The 13,764-nt window shown below is 46.7% G+C and overlaps 1 protein-coding gene and 1 pseudogene across 1 annotated transcript; both read right to left on the bottom strand.

Annotated features, from left to right (window-relative positions):
- Positions 1-1,907: 1,907 nt before the first annotated feature.
- TARM1 (T cell-interacting, activating receptor on myeloid cells 1) lies at positions 1,908-13,149 on the bottom strand. Its single transcript, XM_054587246.1, has 6 exons — positions 12,963-13,149; positions 6,161-6,193; positions 5,752-6,039; positions 5,134-5,430; positions 2,852-2,990; positions 1,908-2,239 (listed from the first exon to the last, which is right to left on the bottom strand). The coding sequence occupies exons 1-5, from the start codon at positions 12,994-12,996 to the stop codon at positions 2,857-2,859; spliced, it is 786 nt and encodes a 261-aa protein (XP_054443221.1). The 5' UTR covers positions 12,997-13,149; the 3' UTR covers positions 1,908-2,239; positions 2,852-2,856.
- LOC129081578 (cofilin-1-like) lies at positions 6,947-8,054 on the bottom strand (annotated as a pseudogene).
- Positions 13,150-13,764: the final 615 nt, after the last annotated feature.

Here is a 13,764-nt window from a genome sequence, read left to right as displayed (position 1 = left end):
CTCATGACAGCCCTCCAGGGTCGATAGGGTGAGTGGGCGATAAGCTCATACCAGCCCTGTGAGAAACACTCGAGTTCTCAGGCTGCAGGGAGATCTCGAGACACCTGCTGAGACTGAGGTTAGTGGCAGTCCACGCCTCTCTGTGGATATGTGAAAGGTTTTCAGGAAGCCTTACAGTGGCCTGAATTTTCCATAGTTATGCAAAATGAGCAATGGACACAAGATCTCCAGAAGATTTCAGTTATGGGCTAGAGGGCTGTCTTCAGCCTCCAGTTCCTATATGGAAGCCCCTAACCCCCAAGGTGATGGTGGAGAGAGGTGGGGCCTTTGGGAGCTAATTAGGTTTAAATGAGTTCAGGAGGGTGGATTAATCCCGTGGTGGGCATTAACCCCACTGAGGGGCATTTAGGCGGTTGGCAGATTTTGGCTATTCTAGATAATGCTACTGTGAAAATGAGGGTGCATATGTTCGTTCTGACTGGTGTTTCGGGGTTTGGGGATAATTCAGAGAAGTGGGATCACTGGGTCAAAAGGCAATAAATACGATCATTTTTAACTTTTTGAGGAAACACGATACTGTTTTCCACAGTGGTTGCACCAATCTGCGTTCCCTCCAACAGTGCACAAGGGTTCCCTTTTGTCCACATCCTCGCCAACACTTGTTGATTGTTGGTTTATTGATGGTAGCCAGTCTCGCGATTGTGAGGTGATATCTCATTGAGGTTTTGATTTGCATCAGTAAATGGTGTTGGGAAAATTTGACAGGTACATGCAAAAAAAATTGAAACTAGGCCACCAGCTTACACCATACACAAGAATAAACTCAAAATGGTTACAAGACTTAAATATATGTCATGTAATCATAAAAATCCTAGAAGAAAACAGAGGCAGTAAAATCTCCGACATCTCTCACAGCAGTATCTTTGACAATGTGTCTCTCAGGACAAGGAAAATAAACAAATGGGACTACCTCAAACTTAAAAGCTTCCGCACCACAAAAGAAACCATCAACAAAATGGAAAGGGAACCCACTGTATGGGAGAACATACTAGCCAATGATGCACCTGATAAGGTGTTAATTTCCAAAATGTATAGAGAATTTTACAACTCAAAGCCAGGAAGACAGACAATCCAATTTTAAAAATGGGGAAGGAATCGAGTAGACATTTCTCTGAGGAAAGCATATAGTGGCCAATAGACATGCAGAAATGCTCAGTGTCACTAATCGTCAGAGAGACTTCAGTTTGTTTTGAGTGCACTTTGCCAGACAGTAGCCAGAGGGGCGTATTGACAGCAGGAGCCATGAGTTTTAGTAATTGAGAGGGAGGGACAAAAATTTGGAGCCTGGGGATACTTTGAGCCCCTACACTGAGAAGTTCAGCAACAGGTAAACAGCCCAGAAAGAGCCCCAGTCATCTCCCAGCACCCCGAGAAGAGCGGTGTACAAAATAGGCTCCCTTCCCGCATCATACCCACAATGCTGCAGCCGTGAAAGGAGCGTTGGAGCTGTAATGGTGATAGGGAACAAGACTCATCCACGATCTGATGGGCTCAACACAGTGAAAGGAGCAAATGAAACAGAGGACTTACGTCGCAGAGAATCGTTTTTATTATGATCAGAATGTAATTTTCAGAAGCATATATCAGGAGTTACAGGAGAGGATAGAATCTAAACTAAGAATAAGCATTTATGAAAAAGAATGTATGGACAAGAAACAACAGATCTTCTAGAAAATGAAAATACAATGGATGACATTTCACACCTGCACCAGGAATACTGGCAACAACTCAAGAGCAAATTGATACTATGATATAAATTGGAATTCCTTCAAATTAAAGTGGTGGGAATATGTGACATAAAATTTAAAAGATCTGATAAATACAGAATATTTCAACATTTGGACAATTGCTGGTCAAGAGCACAAAACAGAACAGAGGGGAAGTAATAGGGAAGTCATCTTCCCTTCCCTTTTCAAAGGAAAAAGATCCTGCATGGGAGGCTGTGTGTGCTACGCAGCCAGCCTGAAGATTTAAGTATTTTTCTGAGTCACCCAAAATGCGTGAGGCGATTCTTTCTGCTCAGTCTGGCCATCTGCTCCAGGTGAAAAGCACAGGAAGAGGAAAATCGTTGCCTTGTCCTGGACGGGCCGAGAATGCAGGTCCCACAGAGCTGTTAGGGTTCGGCAGGTTGGCCGGATCAGGCGCTCGTCATGCCCTGCAACCCAGGCAGCTGCGGGCCCTGAGGTGGAGAAGGACAGACCTGACATCAAGGGAGGAACAGAAGGGGAGTTTGTTTTTTTTATCCTTACCCAGGGACATTTTTTTTATTGTGTTTAGAGGGAGAGGAAAGGAGAGAAAAAACACTGATGTGAGAGAAAAACATCAACTGGTTTCCTCTCGTACACGCCTACACTGGGAATCAAAGCACAACCCAGGTACGTGCCCTGATCAGGAACAGAACCCACAACCTTTTGGTTACAGGATGACATTCCAACCAACTGAGCCACACTGGCCAGGACAGGAAGATAACCTTTCTTGCAGCCCCCAAATGCAAGTTCTCAAACAGGAAGATCCGACCTTTCTTTCCATCCTCCCCGAAATGGGATGTTTCAAGAGGTATTGTGGGTAGTACCTGCTTCTTTTCTTCTTCCACAATGATCGAGGCTCTAATGGCTGCTTAATAGGAAAAGAGAAGAGATACTATATGCTCTTACTGTGAACTAAACAGTTTCATCTGGTGAAGAAAAATGCTGCCTAAAATTCCATCCATGCCCATAACGCAAAGCAAAAATCCTAATGGTGCAGGTTGGCCAGAACAGCCCATCAAAGAGAGGAGTGCTCAGCGTTTTACCTGAATTAACGTGGAGGCCCCTTCTGACTCCACCAGGCTTCCACCAGGAAAGCCCCCATCAGAACCAGAATTACGGCAGACAGACCCAGTCGGACGAGGTCACCCACGGTGATATCTCTTGCTGTGGCGCCTGGGGAACCTGAGATAAAGAAGAGGATCACCACTGACATCCCTGTGTCTCAGGGAATCTACCAAAGGTGACCTTCACGTGCCCACCTGTGTTTCCTGAGCAGTGGTCAGCTATACATTCATTAAAGTTTTAATCACCAGAAACAAAATATGGAAACAAAAATTTAAAGCAAGTGGTAGTGGTTCTTTGGTCGTCATCTTTATATTCTCTATCTTACCCCTCTTCATTTATTTCCTCTTGCAGTTCCAGCTTCTTGCATTTTCTTTTCCCTTTTTCTTTTATATGTTAGGATTTGTGTCTGAACAACACAAAGAGCCAGCAGTCCTCACAGAGCACTGAAATTCAGCGGCTGCTTCGGAATCTGTCCTCATAGCACAAAACTTTATGCTGGCAGCGAGCGTAGGTAATTTTGAGTTTAGTAGCTAATCAACTTGACCATTATGTATTTGGCTTCAGTCCCAAATGGCTCAGCCTCACCATTGGTCCTGGTTCCTCAAGAGAAGCCTGCATATGTGCTGCCCCACCTCAGTCATCCTGTAATGGGGTCCATCCAGGGCCTCCCCAAAGCAGGAGTTTGTATCAGGGTCCAGAAGTTGGGGTGTCCAAGGAAAAGATTTGGGATATTCTCCCATCCCCACCCCCCACAAATCTGGGTGCTGTAGGGGATGGGGGTGTGGAGCAGGGCCATTAAGAGTTTTGAGTATCAATAACAGGCCAGCTTCATACCTGACATGGAGCAGGGCCATTGAGAGTCATTTTGCATGTCAATAAGAGCAGGATTGCTTCAAACTGTCACATGCAAAGATGGTTATTTTGCATAACAAGACTAACAAGGAAGGTTTGCTTTACTTTAACGCAGGATGTAGCTGGGAAGGAGTTACAGGGCCTGAGTGAGAGAGAACTGGACGCAGAGGTTGGGGACAATGTGAAGCCATGTAGGGAGGAAAGGGGAGAAAGGACTCTTGCTAGTGGACCATGAGAAGGTGTCACGTGGTTTTAGATTAAGGTGCCGGGAACCGTGAGAGGCCTGCTTAGCCGAGCTCCAGACTTGTGTTCTTTTTCTTCTGAAGGACGGTACCCCTGACTGGCCTGACGGGACAAAGCGGGGAAAGGCAGGACTGTGTGTGTTGGTGGGTGTTTTAAGGGATTTTGAGATTAAATGGCAACATTTAGCCATTATTCAAAACCTGTATAACTTTTGAATAAATAGTTCCTTTCCTTTTCACCACACTGCCATTGAGAGCCATAATTTCCAAGGGCAGTGGGCAAAGAACCTAGAACAGAGGGACCTTGGGGAAGGGAGGGTGTTGTTTTGGTAATAGCATCTGCTCCCCCCTCCCAATGGGTCCATATTTGGTAACAATTCCCAATTTGTGCAAGGCCCATCTCTAAACCCATCAACAGCAATGATCCCTGAAGGCCAAATCCATGGGGACAAATGGGTAATTATCCTTCTTCCCAGAAGTTGGAGAGCTCTCTCTACTTCTTGGCTGGCCATACAGACCTTGCTCTAATTATAAGATACTCACTGACCACATGGGAAAACTGAGTGGCCAAAAACAGGATGTAGGGAGCTGAAGCACAGTGTGTTGTGGCAGGAAACAAGATAATCGGACGAATTCTACCCTTAAGTGCTGTGAGATTAAAAAAAGACATTGCACCTACCCCCCTAAAACACCCATCACCTGCATGAGGCTGGGAATGCCACATTCTCAGAACAAATGAGAGGTGTTGGGAAGAAATTTCTATCAAGACCCACCAAAACTAAGAGATGCAGAGAATGGTGAAAGGAATTGTGACGATGTCAGGATAGATAATTTTGAAGAACAGCAAGAGAAATGATCCAAGAATACAAAGCAAAGACAAAGGGGTGGAAATTAGGAAGTGAGAATCAGAAGAATCAGATGAGCTATTTATGTTTTTAAATTCATTTTTCTCTTACAATTTACATTCAATATTTGTATTAGTTTTAGCTGTACAGCATAGTGGTTAGATAAAGTGTTTCCCCTGGTTTCCCAATACCCACCTGTCGGTATACATAGTTATTACAGTATTATTGATTGTGTTCCCTATGCTGTGCTTTACATATCTGTGACTATTTTGTAACTACCAAATTTTTAAAAAGGTCCTCAAAATCTTGCAGAAACCTTACCTGTCACCCAGAGCGCAAGCTGATCACTGGGCTCTGAGGCCCAGAAAGGCGCCCTTGTGTGGTAGTACACACAGCTGTAGTTCCCAGTGTCACCGACAGTCACACGTTGCAGGGAGAAGTCTGTCTCCCTCCCAACTGGACTCCGGAGCTGTGTGGGCATTGAAGATCCTTTCTTCAGTAGAGCAAACATGCTAAACTCAGTCACATGGCCGGGCTTCTGGCACTGCAGAGTCACGTTTGCCCCTGCGGTCACGTTGCCTCCATGGTGGGCTTGGAGGGAAGGTTTAGGTAGATTCCCTGTAAGAGAAAGAAGGCGTAGAAGTCATGGGAGAAGCCTTGGTTCCCCCTCAGCATTGTTGTCCTTGTGGGGTTCGTAGTGAGCGTGGGAAGTGACAGGCCCCTCATCTCATCCTCTTTCTGCTCTGACCCCAGGAGGGAGGCTCCCCTCCTACAAGCCCTGGATGAAGCCACGGTCCTCACCTCTGTTCCTGTCTTTCCCTGTCTCTCCCTTGCCTTCTACACTGGCGATGAGACTCCCTGCCCTACTCCCATTCTCTGGATTCCCCCTCATCCCTGTGACACAAAGAACGGGTATTATTCTGAGCACCCCATCCTCACCTGTGACCACTAGTAGCAGGGTATCACTGGACAGCGAACTTATGTTGGGGCTCAATCTTCTGTAATATTCACAGGTGTACTTTCCAGCATTTCTGGTTTTTACATCAGGGAAGTAAAATTCTGCCATGCCCTCTGGGGAATCAGAAGATGGCAAGTACTCCTTATGTCCTAGTTTTCTGAGAAGAATCTTGACCTCCCTGATAGGAGTCAAGCAGCGCAGTGTCACATTACTGTTGACAGGCACCATCCAGCTGGGCCAGGCACTGATGGAGGGCCTGGGGAGTGACACTGGAAGGAAGCAGAGTCCAGGGCTGGCTTTGATACACTCACTTGCTCTTTTAAAGAAAGGGAAGGGTTAAGGGGAATGACGAGTGAAGGAGAAGGAAAGTTTCAATTTAGAAACACTCACCATCTATCCAGTCTCCATAGCCAACACACAGCCCTGCAAAGGAATCGTGCATGCGACATAAGCACCTGCCTGGAGCCCAGGCCGTCACCCTGCCCTGGTCCCCAAGGGACCATCTCAGGGGCTCTTGGTGAGGAAAGACCCCCAGAGGTTGTGCTTTGGGGATTTCTGTTTTCCCTGAGTTGGACTCTGGCTTCGGCTCTGGTCCCAGTCCCTTCGTCATATCTCACGGAGGTTCTCTGTGCTGCCCTCATCTCCCAAGGCTGGAGGCCATTTCTTTTTTTATTGTTGTGTGTTTTTAAGTTGAAGGCCCCGTATTGGGCCTACTTTGTGTGTGGCCATGAGCAGGTAGAAAAGAGGAAGAGAACCACATGGCATGGGGAAGGTTGGGCTCTACATTTAGATACAGAAAGAAACAGACAAGCATATCAGTGTTGCCCGCAGAAACTGGCAGCATGAGTAAGGGAAAGAAGGTGAGGGGAGTTGGGATGTTGTTTAAAAAATATGGTCTCCCCCAAACAGGGGTCCCGTGGGGGAACTTGGTCTGCTCCAGCCAAAGAGGAATCAGCAGATCAAAAGCAGTTTGGGAAGGCCAGAACTTTCAGGGGAGGGGCGGTGGGGAGGAAAGTCCAGGGGGTAGTGGGGGCTCTTTGGCTACTGGATGAAGGGATTGCCCTTCCCTTGCTGGGGTCCCCCAGCTCCTCTTGTCTGGCTGGGAGAGGGCAGCCTGCAACCCCCACGGGCAGGCCTGGGGCTGCCAGATGCTCCAGGCAGGGGGCTGGAGGGGGCTCACGAAGGCTTGCCCTCTAGGGAGATGACAGCTGGCCCCACATCTTCCTTGCTGCAGTGCAGCAGTCCTTGATCGCCTCAGAGCGGTTGCTTGTGATTCATGCTTGATCCCTGTCAGCTTTTTGATGGCATCCTTGGAGCTGGTGTAGATCCCTTTGCTTTCTTGGGGTGCAGATTCAGGGACCCTGAAGATAAACACCGTGTTCTCCTCCTTGCTCTCTCTGGTCTCATAGGTTGCATCATGGTTTTTATTTTTGTCCAGCAGCATCTTGACAACGGTGGTGTAGGGGCCGTCGGCGATGTGGCCCACACCATCTCCCAGGAGCTCCTCGTCTTCCTCCGGAGTGATGTTCTTGTCCTCACTCAGGCGAAAGACCTCTGCCTTTTTGTGCTTCGTCACCTCCTCTAGTGTCAAGGACACGCGCACCTTTGTGTCGTTGAACACTTGTACGACTCCATCGGAGACAGCCACGCCACGGTGAGAGCCGCTGCAGCTGCTGCGGGATCCGAATGACCAGGGTCTTCCTTGGTTCCACAAATCCTCCTGTCCTTGTCTTCTATCCTGAGCCGCTCTCAGTCTTTCTTACCTTTCCTACTAAAAGGCTGTGTAAGTTTCCAGTTCCCTCATCCCCCACTCTGAGGAAGGATGCACAAACCGTGAGGGACACTGGGGACACGTGGGACATGAGTGGGGCCCCAGCCCACCTCTGATGTTATCTGAGGCCCTGAGCAGTTCTGAGTCTATTGGCAGTCTCATCTGTCGTGGAAGAACCACCATAAGAAAGGCTGCTTGGTGCCTTACGTGACATAAATTAAGACAGAACCAAATGTTTGTAATTTTTCAAGAGAATTCATAGAAGACTATGTACCTCATACTGTGGAGGACACAAGATGTCACTGTCTGAGCAGCTGGAAGGCAGGACTCTGTGCTGTTCACCTCAGCCTCCCCTCAATGTCTACACAGGACCTGGCATGTAGTAGGACCTCAGCGTATGCACATGGACTGACTGGTGAGGTGCTCCAATTTAAGCACATGGTGGAGAGATTTTACAAAGAGATGAAAAGATACAGTAGGTTCGCCATAACTCTACTTCCCAAACCTCGCCATCATCACCAATATCTATTTGGTGAGTAAGGGTTGACTCAGAGATGCAGTGAACCCTATCATTGGAAAGGGCTGGTTAAGTCAACCTCAGCCTCATATAGGAAAGGTTTCTGATCCTTTCTTCATCATCTCTCTTCATCTTCTGATTCTCAAAAGAGGATGAGGATTGCTGCTTGGCACCCTGAAACAAGCCTCAGAATCCCAGCGGGTCCTCCAGAAAGGGGAGGACTTCACGTCCCTCCCCTGTGGCACATTCAGCTGCATTTGTAAGAGGCTGCAGCCCAGTTGTTCTTTATGTTGCTACACACTGAGCTCCCCTGGGGGCCGGAGGGCTGTTGAACATGGCAGTGGATGCCAAGGGGTGCAGCCACTGTGGAAACAGTAGGGAGTTACCCCAAAAAATTAAAAATGGAACTGCCTTTTGACCCAGGAGTTGAATTTCTGGGAATATGTCCAGAGAAACACTAATTCAAAACAACATATGCACCCCTGTGTTCATTGCATTTATTTACAATAGCCAAGATTTGAAAACAGCCCAAGGGCCCATCAGTAGATGAGTGGAGCTGTGGTATAGTCACACAGTGGAATACTATGTGGCTCTAAAAACAGAAGAAAATCTTACCTTTTTTGGCAGCATGGATGGAGCTGGAGATTATTATGCTAAGTGAAATAAGCCAGTCAGAGAAAGACAAATACCATATGATTTCACTTACCTGTGGAATCTAATGAACAAAATAGACACAGACTCATAGATACAGAGAACACACTGACAGCTGTCAGAGGGGTGGGGATAGGGGGCTGGCTGGAAAAGGTGAAGGGATTAAGCAAAAAAAGCCCTGCCTCAGAACTCAGACGATAGTATATGGTGATTTCCAGAGGGCAAGGGGGGTAGGGGGAGGTAGGAGAGGGCAAAGACCAGGCTAAACAGTGCTGAAAGGCGGCTTGACTGTGGGTGATGAACAGTGTAACATAGAGATGATGCAGTATAGAATCGTACCCCTGAAACCTGTGTGATTTTATTAACCAGTGTCACCCCAATAAATTCAATGAAGAAATTGCGGTGGGCAGGCCAGACCACAACAGCACTGCGTCAGAATCCCTTGGAATAGGTGTCAGGTGGCAAGCTTTCAGAATCTCCTGGGCGACGCAGACGCTGAGCTGAGATGGAGAGCCCTGCTTCGTTATCGAGATGGGAGCATAGATACTCAAAATCAGCGGGCTTGGGAAGAAGCTTCCAAGGGGAGGCGGTTATGTACGACTCAGCCCATTTACATACATCCTGCTTGGTGTGGTTGGTACAGTTTTGCCTGAGTATACTTTGCCTGAGAGCTCTTTAAAATTGATATGAAATCTGTTTATGGACATTATTATAAGAAACAGATTCATCTAACTCAGTGGATACCGGTTAGGCCTGTGTTTGTAAGAGATTTCCTCTTTTCCCCTGTGTACACTAGACGGTTTTGTGTCTCAGTAGTGAAAAGGGGGACGTTGCCAGGGCTTTGTGCTAAAATTGCATGGACCAAAAATAGTGCAGTTCATGTTTTGGTAGACAAAAGTAATAAAGAGACACAAAGTGAAAAGACTGAAGTGTCCATCAAAGGCTAAATGGATATATAAAGTATGGTCTATACAGACGATGGACTACTCTTCGGCTGTAAAAATGAATGAAAGTCTGACATAGGCTGTAACGCGGCTGGATCTTGAGAACATTGTGCACATGAAATTAGCAAGACACGAAAGGACAAACATTGTATGATTCCACTTACACAAAGTACCTAGGACAGGCAAATTCATAGAGAAAGCAGAATAGATGTTAGTTACTAAGAGTTTGGGAGAGAAGGAGAAAACAAGTTATTGGTCAATGGATACAGAGTTAATGTTTGGTACGATGAGAAAGTTTTGGGTGATGTTGGTTGCATGACATTCTGAATGTGTTTAATTTGCCCTGGCCTGTGTGGCTCAGTGGACTGAGCACTGGCCTGTGAACCACAGTGTCGCTGGTTTGGTTCCCAATCAGAGCACATGCTGGGGTTGCTGGCCAGGTCCCCAGTAGGGGGCGCATGAGAGGCAACCACACACTGATGTTTCTTCCTCTCTCTTCCTTCCCCTCTGTCTAAAAATAAATAAAATCTTTAAAAAAAGGACATTCTCCAACAACTATAAAAAAAAAGAAAAATGTGGAATTAAATGCCACTGAACTGTACACTCACAAATGGTTAAAAGGATAAATATTTACATATATTTTACCACCGTAGGAAAAAAGGAACATAACGGGTGTGTTTAATGTATTGAAAAGAAATTTCTTATATTCAGTGAATCCACAGGGAGCGGAAAAAAGTAAAGAGGTGAGAGATGCCTATGGACAACCAAACTCACTAGAAGCTGCACCTGGGAAACGGCATGACCCCAGCTGTGGAGAGAGAGCCTGGCCTCTGAGCATCGAAACCCTGGAGCCCGGACCTTTGTCCTTTGGCCCTGCTTTGCAAAGAGGAGGTGGAGCCCACAGCAGTGATCTTTTCTAGCGGATCATGCTGGGCAGGCATGTGGGTGCTCTTTCTGCTCTCCGCATAGCACATCAGAGGCCACTGCTGAACACCAGCCTGCTTCCACGGCAGCAGGCAAAGTGGATGGCAAGAACCCAGGTACTTCTCTGCAAGAGATTTTCAAGTCTGAAGGACTTAGAAACTCTAGAGGCTGAATGAGCTGCCCTGAGAGAGTGGGGATCAATCTGACTTAAAATTAAGGCAAATATATGCTAGGTGTTGTGAAACAACTTCTGAGGGGATTGTGATTCCGACCCTATAAAGTTAGAATGTGCTGTCTCTCAGCTCATGGAACATTCTGGGGTCTGCAAAGTCAGTCTTTGCAATACTGGCATCTTCTGCATCAACCCCTCCTGCACTCCTCAAGGCCCTTGGGGCCTGAGCACCTTTGAGGGAGAACAGGTGCACCACAGTGGTCTGCTGTGCTCTGTTAGCTCGAAGGAGGTTAACAGCCTTGTTGAGCTTGATAGTGGTCAGCCTGTGTGACATGTGACATTTATCCTACACTCCCAGGCCCCAGAACATGTCACCTGACCTTAGCTCTGTCTTTAGCAGGACATACCCAAGTAACAGCCAAAATCTGCTCAGAGACCTCATTGCTTGGGGGAGCCATAGGAAGTCTGTTAAGAGACTCACTATCTCTCAAAGACAAAATGAGAAGAGTTACCTTCATTGAAGGGAGGAAGATAATGAGTAGCCACAAAGTGGAAAGGACCCGCTGCCTGTCAACGGAAGGATGGCTAAACAAAACGTGCTCTATGCATAAATAGAATAGATACACAATTAGATAAGTGGAATACTCAGCCATAAAAAAGGAATGCAATTTTTCATACACATGTCCAGGGAAGATTTATGGAAGGAATTGCTAGTAAAATCAGTGCCTGACCACAGAAAAAGAGGAAAACAATGATAAAAGGAATGATAAACACAAAAAATACCATTTATCGAGCATGAACTGTGTGCCTTAGTATGTGTCATGTGTACGTGGACCTCACAGTGAAGCTGACCCTGAAAGGTGAGGAGACTCTTCAGCGACGATGTGTTTCCCAGAGCCCCACAGGTGCGTGTGCAAGAGCTGAGTCCCCAGACCACGTGCCATCTTCACTGCCTCCCCACCTGTGTCTCTCTGAGACAAACCTCAGAGGGAAGGGATGCTCTGTGGAGTAGCCTAAAGACTTGGGATCCAAAAATTGTGGCAGCAGGAGAAAGGCAAGTGCAAAGGGCCACGCCAGGAAAGGTTCTCCTCTCCTGATTTTTAAAAGAAATCCTCACCAAGGACACATTTATTGATCTTAGGAAGGGAGGGAGAGAGAGAGAAACTGATGTGAGAGAGAAACTTCACTCAGTTGCCTCCCATATGCACCCTGCAGCCTTTTGGTGTGTAGGATGATGCTCCAGCCAACTGAGCCACTAGGCCAGGGCTCTCCTGATTTTTTTTTTTTTTTTGGTGTGGATATGAAGCTCTATTGGTTTTTGAAAACATTTTGGGTTGCATCCTAGCCCCATACCAGGGGCATTCTGAACCTCTTGTCTTTATGTCCTCTAGCTTTCAGCAACCCCGAGTCCTTTCAAACATTCCTAGGATATATGCATACTTCTTTAGGTAACATCATGGCTGGGAGGAAAGATTTTTGGAGCTGGGCAGTTCTGGGTTGAAATTTCACTTCCTACATACCACATGTGCACTCTAAGACCAGTTCAGTTTGCAAACTCAGATTTGATTCCCCACCTATAAAAATTGACCTAGTTCTCTCTTCCAGGGTGGTGGTTTTTTTGTTGGTTTTGGAAGGGTGGCAGTGATGTTTCCAAAATGTGGAATATATCCTTTGGTGTCATGTGCTGATTTCAGGCAGAAGAAAGGATTAAATCACTCTTATAGTGCCTTTGACTGTATCGACAGGAAGTTCTATTTGGAGCTAGCCTCTGATACATCTCCATCGTGGCTAACTGTCTTTATAGCAAACAAATAGCAGGTTTCCTTCTTGGAAGCTCCATAAGTGCATAGTTAAAATATTGTAACATTGTTTCCTTTTCAGTGAATTTCATAGTTCCCTTCTGTTGGACACTGGACTTTTATTCATAGTATTGATACAAAATTTCTATGTTAAACACTTCTATTTAAGCAAAACATCTCAGTTGATAAGAAAACTACCAGATATTCAGCAAAAACCATGAAGTTGGAGCAAGACTCATTGCAATTTGGAAAGCACTGGTTTAGAGGCAATGTATGTATCTTGGCAAGATGTCCGATACATGGCGCTCAGTAAACCACAGCTGATGTTATTATTTCTTTTCCACCCCCAATTGAAACCTCCTCACCAGCTATATTGTTTTCTATGGTCCCCATTCCCGGCCACACCAGACTTACTGAAACAGAGGAGGGGGAGCAGTTTATAGATCATAGCGTCACATCAGCCTGTCCGAAGGCCGTCCTTCAGTTTTGCCGTCTGAGGAAGGGAGAAAATGTGGGATGGGCACAGCATCGCCCCTGAGTCAAGAGTGTGGGCAGTTACGATGTTTTTCTGAACCTCTCAGTTCCCTCCTCCACAGCCAGCTTCCTGAAACACGGTGTTGCCATCGATTGCGACATGTCCCTGCCACACTGGTCTTCCAGAGTGTCACTCACAGGAGGCCCTCCTGTGTCTCCATCGGATTTCAGGCAGCCTCTCAAATGCCTAAAACTTGAGCTTGCGGGATCCCTCCTGAGGAAATGAAGGCACTTTGCTTGAAAATATTGGAGATCCTGGGCAAACATTCACATTGCTAAACGTTGTACACAGTCACGGAACTGAGGACTTGGGCCAAGTAGTTCTCACTAACTGGCAGGCAGATTCAGTTGCCACAGAAGAGCAGCAGAACCATGTGGCCACGCCGATGAGCCTACGGTGTAGTGCAGGAAAAGGATACAGTAGAGCAGTGTCATATACAGCATTAAAATGAGGATCAGTGCCGTTGGCTGGGCTGCTCAGTTGGTTGGAGTATCGTCTTGCGCATGAAAAGGTTGAGAGTTTGATTCCCAGTCAAAACACGTACCTAGGTCTTGGGTTCAATTCCTGGTTGGGGCACGTGCAGGAGGCAGCCAATGTTTTGGTCTCACATCAATGTCTCTCTTTCTCTTTCTCTCTTCCCTGCCCCCGCCCAACTGCCCCCAAATCAATAAAACAGACCCT

The sequence above is a fragment of the Pteronotus mesoamericanus genome, unplaced genomic scaffold, assembly GCF_021234165.1.
Source record: "Pteronotus mesoamericanus isolate MK-2021 breed Mesoamerican mustached bat unplaced genomic scaffold, CSHL_Meso_final scaffold_1135, whole genome shotgun sequence".
In the NCBI taxonomy this organism is placed as follows: domain Eukaryota; kingdom Metazoa; phylum Chordata; class Mammalia; order Chiroptera; family Mormoopidae; genus Pteronotus; species Pteronotus mesoamericanus.
Note: the sequence above shows the minus strand (reverse complement) of the source record. Positions and strands in the feature narration are given on the sequence as shown.

Excerpts from the sequence above, each read along its gene's own strand:
- TARM1 (XM_054587246.1), bottom strand. The coding sequence starts at position 12,996 with ATGATCTATAAACTGCTCCCCCTCCTCTGTTTCA. Across the intron at positions 6,194-12,962 it reads GCTCCCCCTCCTCTGTTTCA|GGCTGTGTGTTGGCTATGGA; the intron begins GTAAGTCTGGTG and ends ATTCCTTTGCAG. Across the intron at positions 2,991-5,133 it reads GCTTGCGCTCTGGGTGACAG|GTTCCCCAGGCGCCACAGCA; the intron begins GTAAGGTTTCTG and ends TCTTTATCTCAG.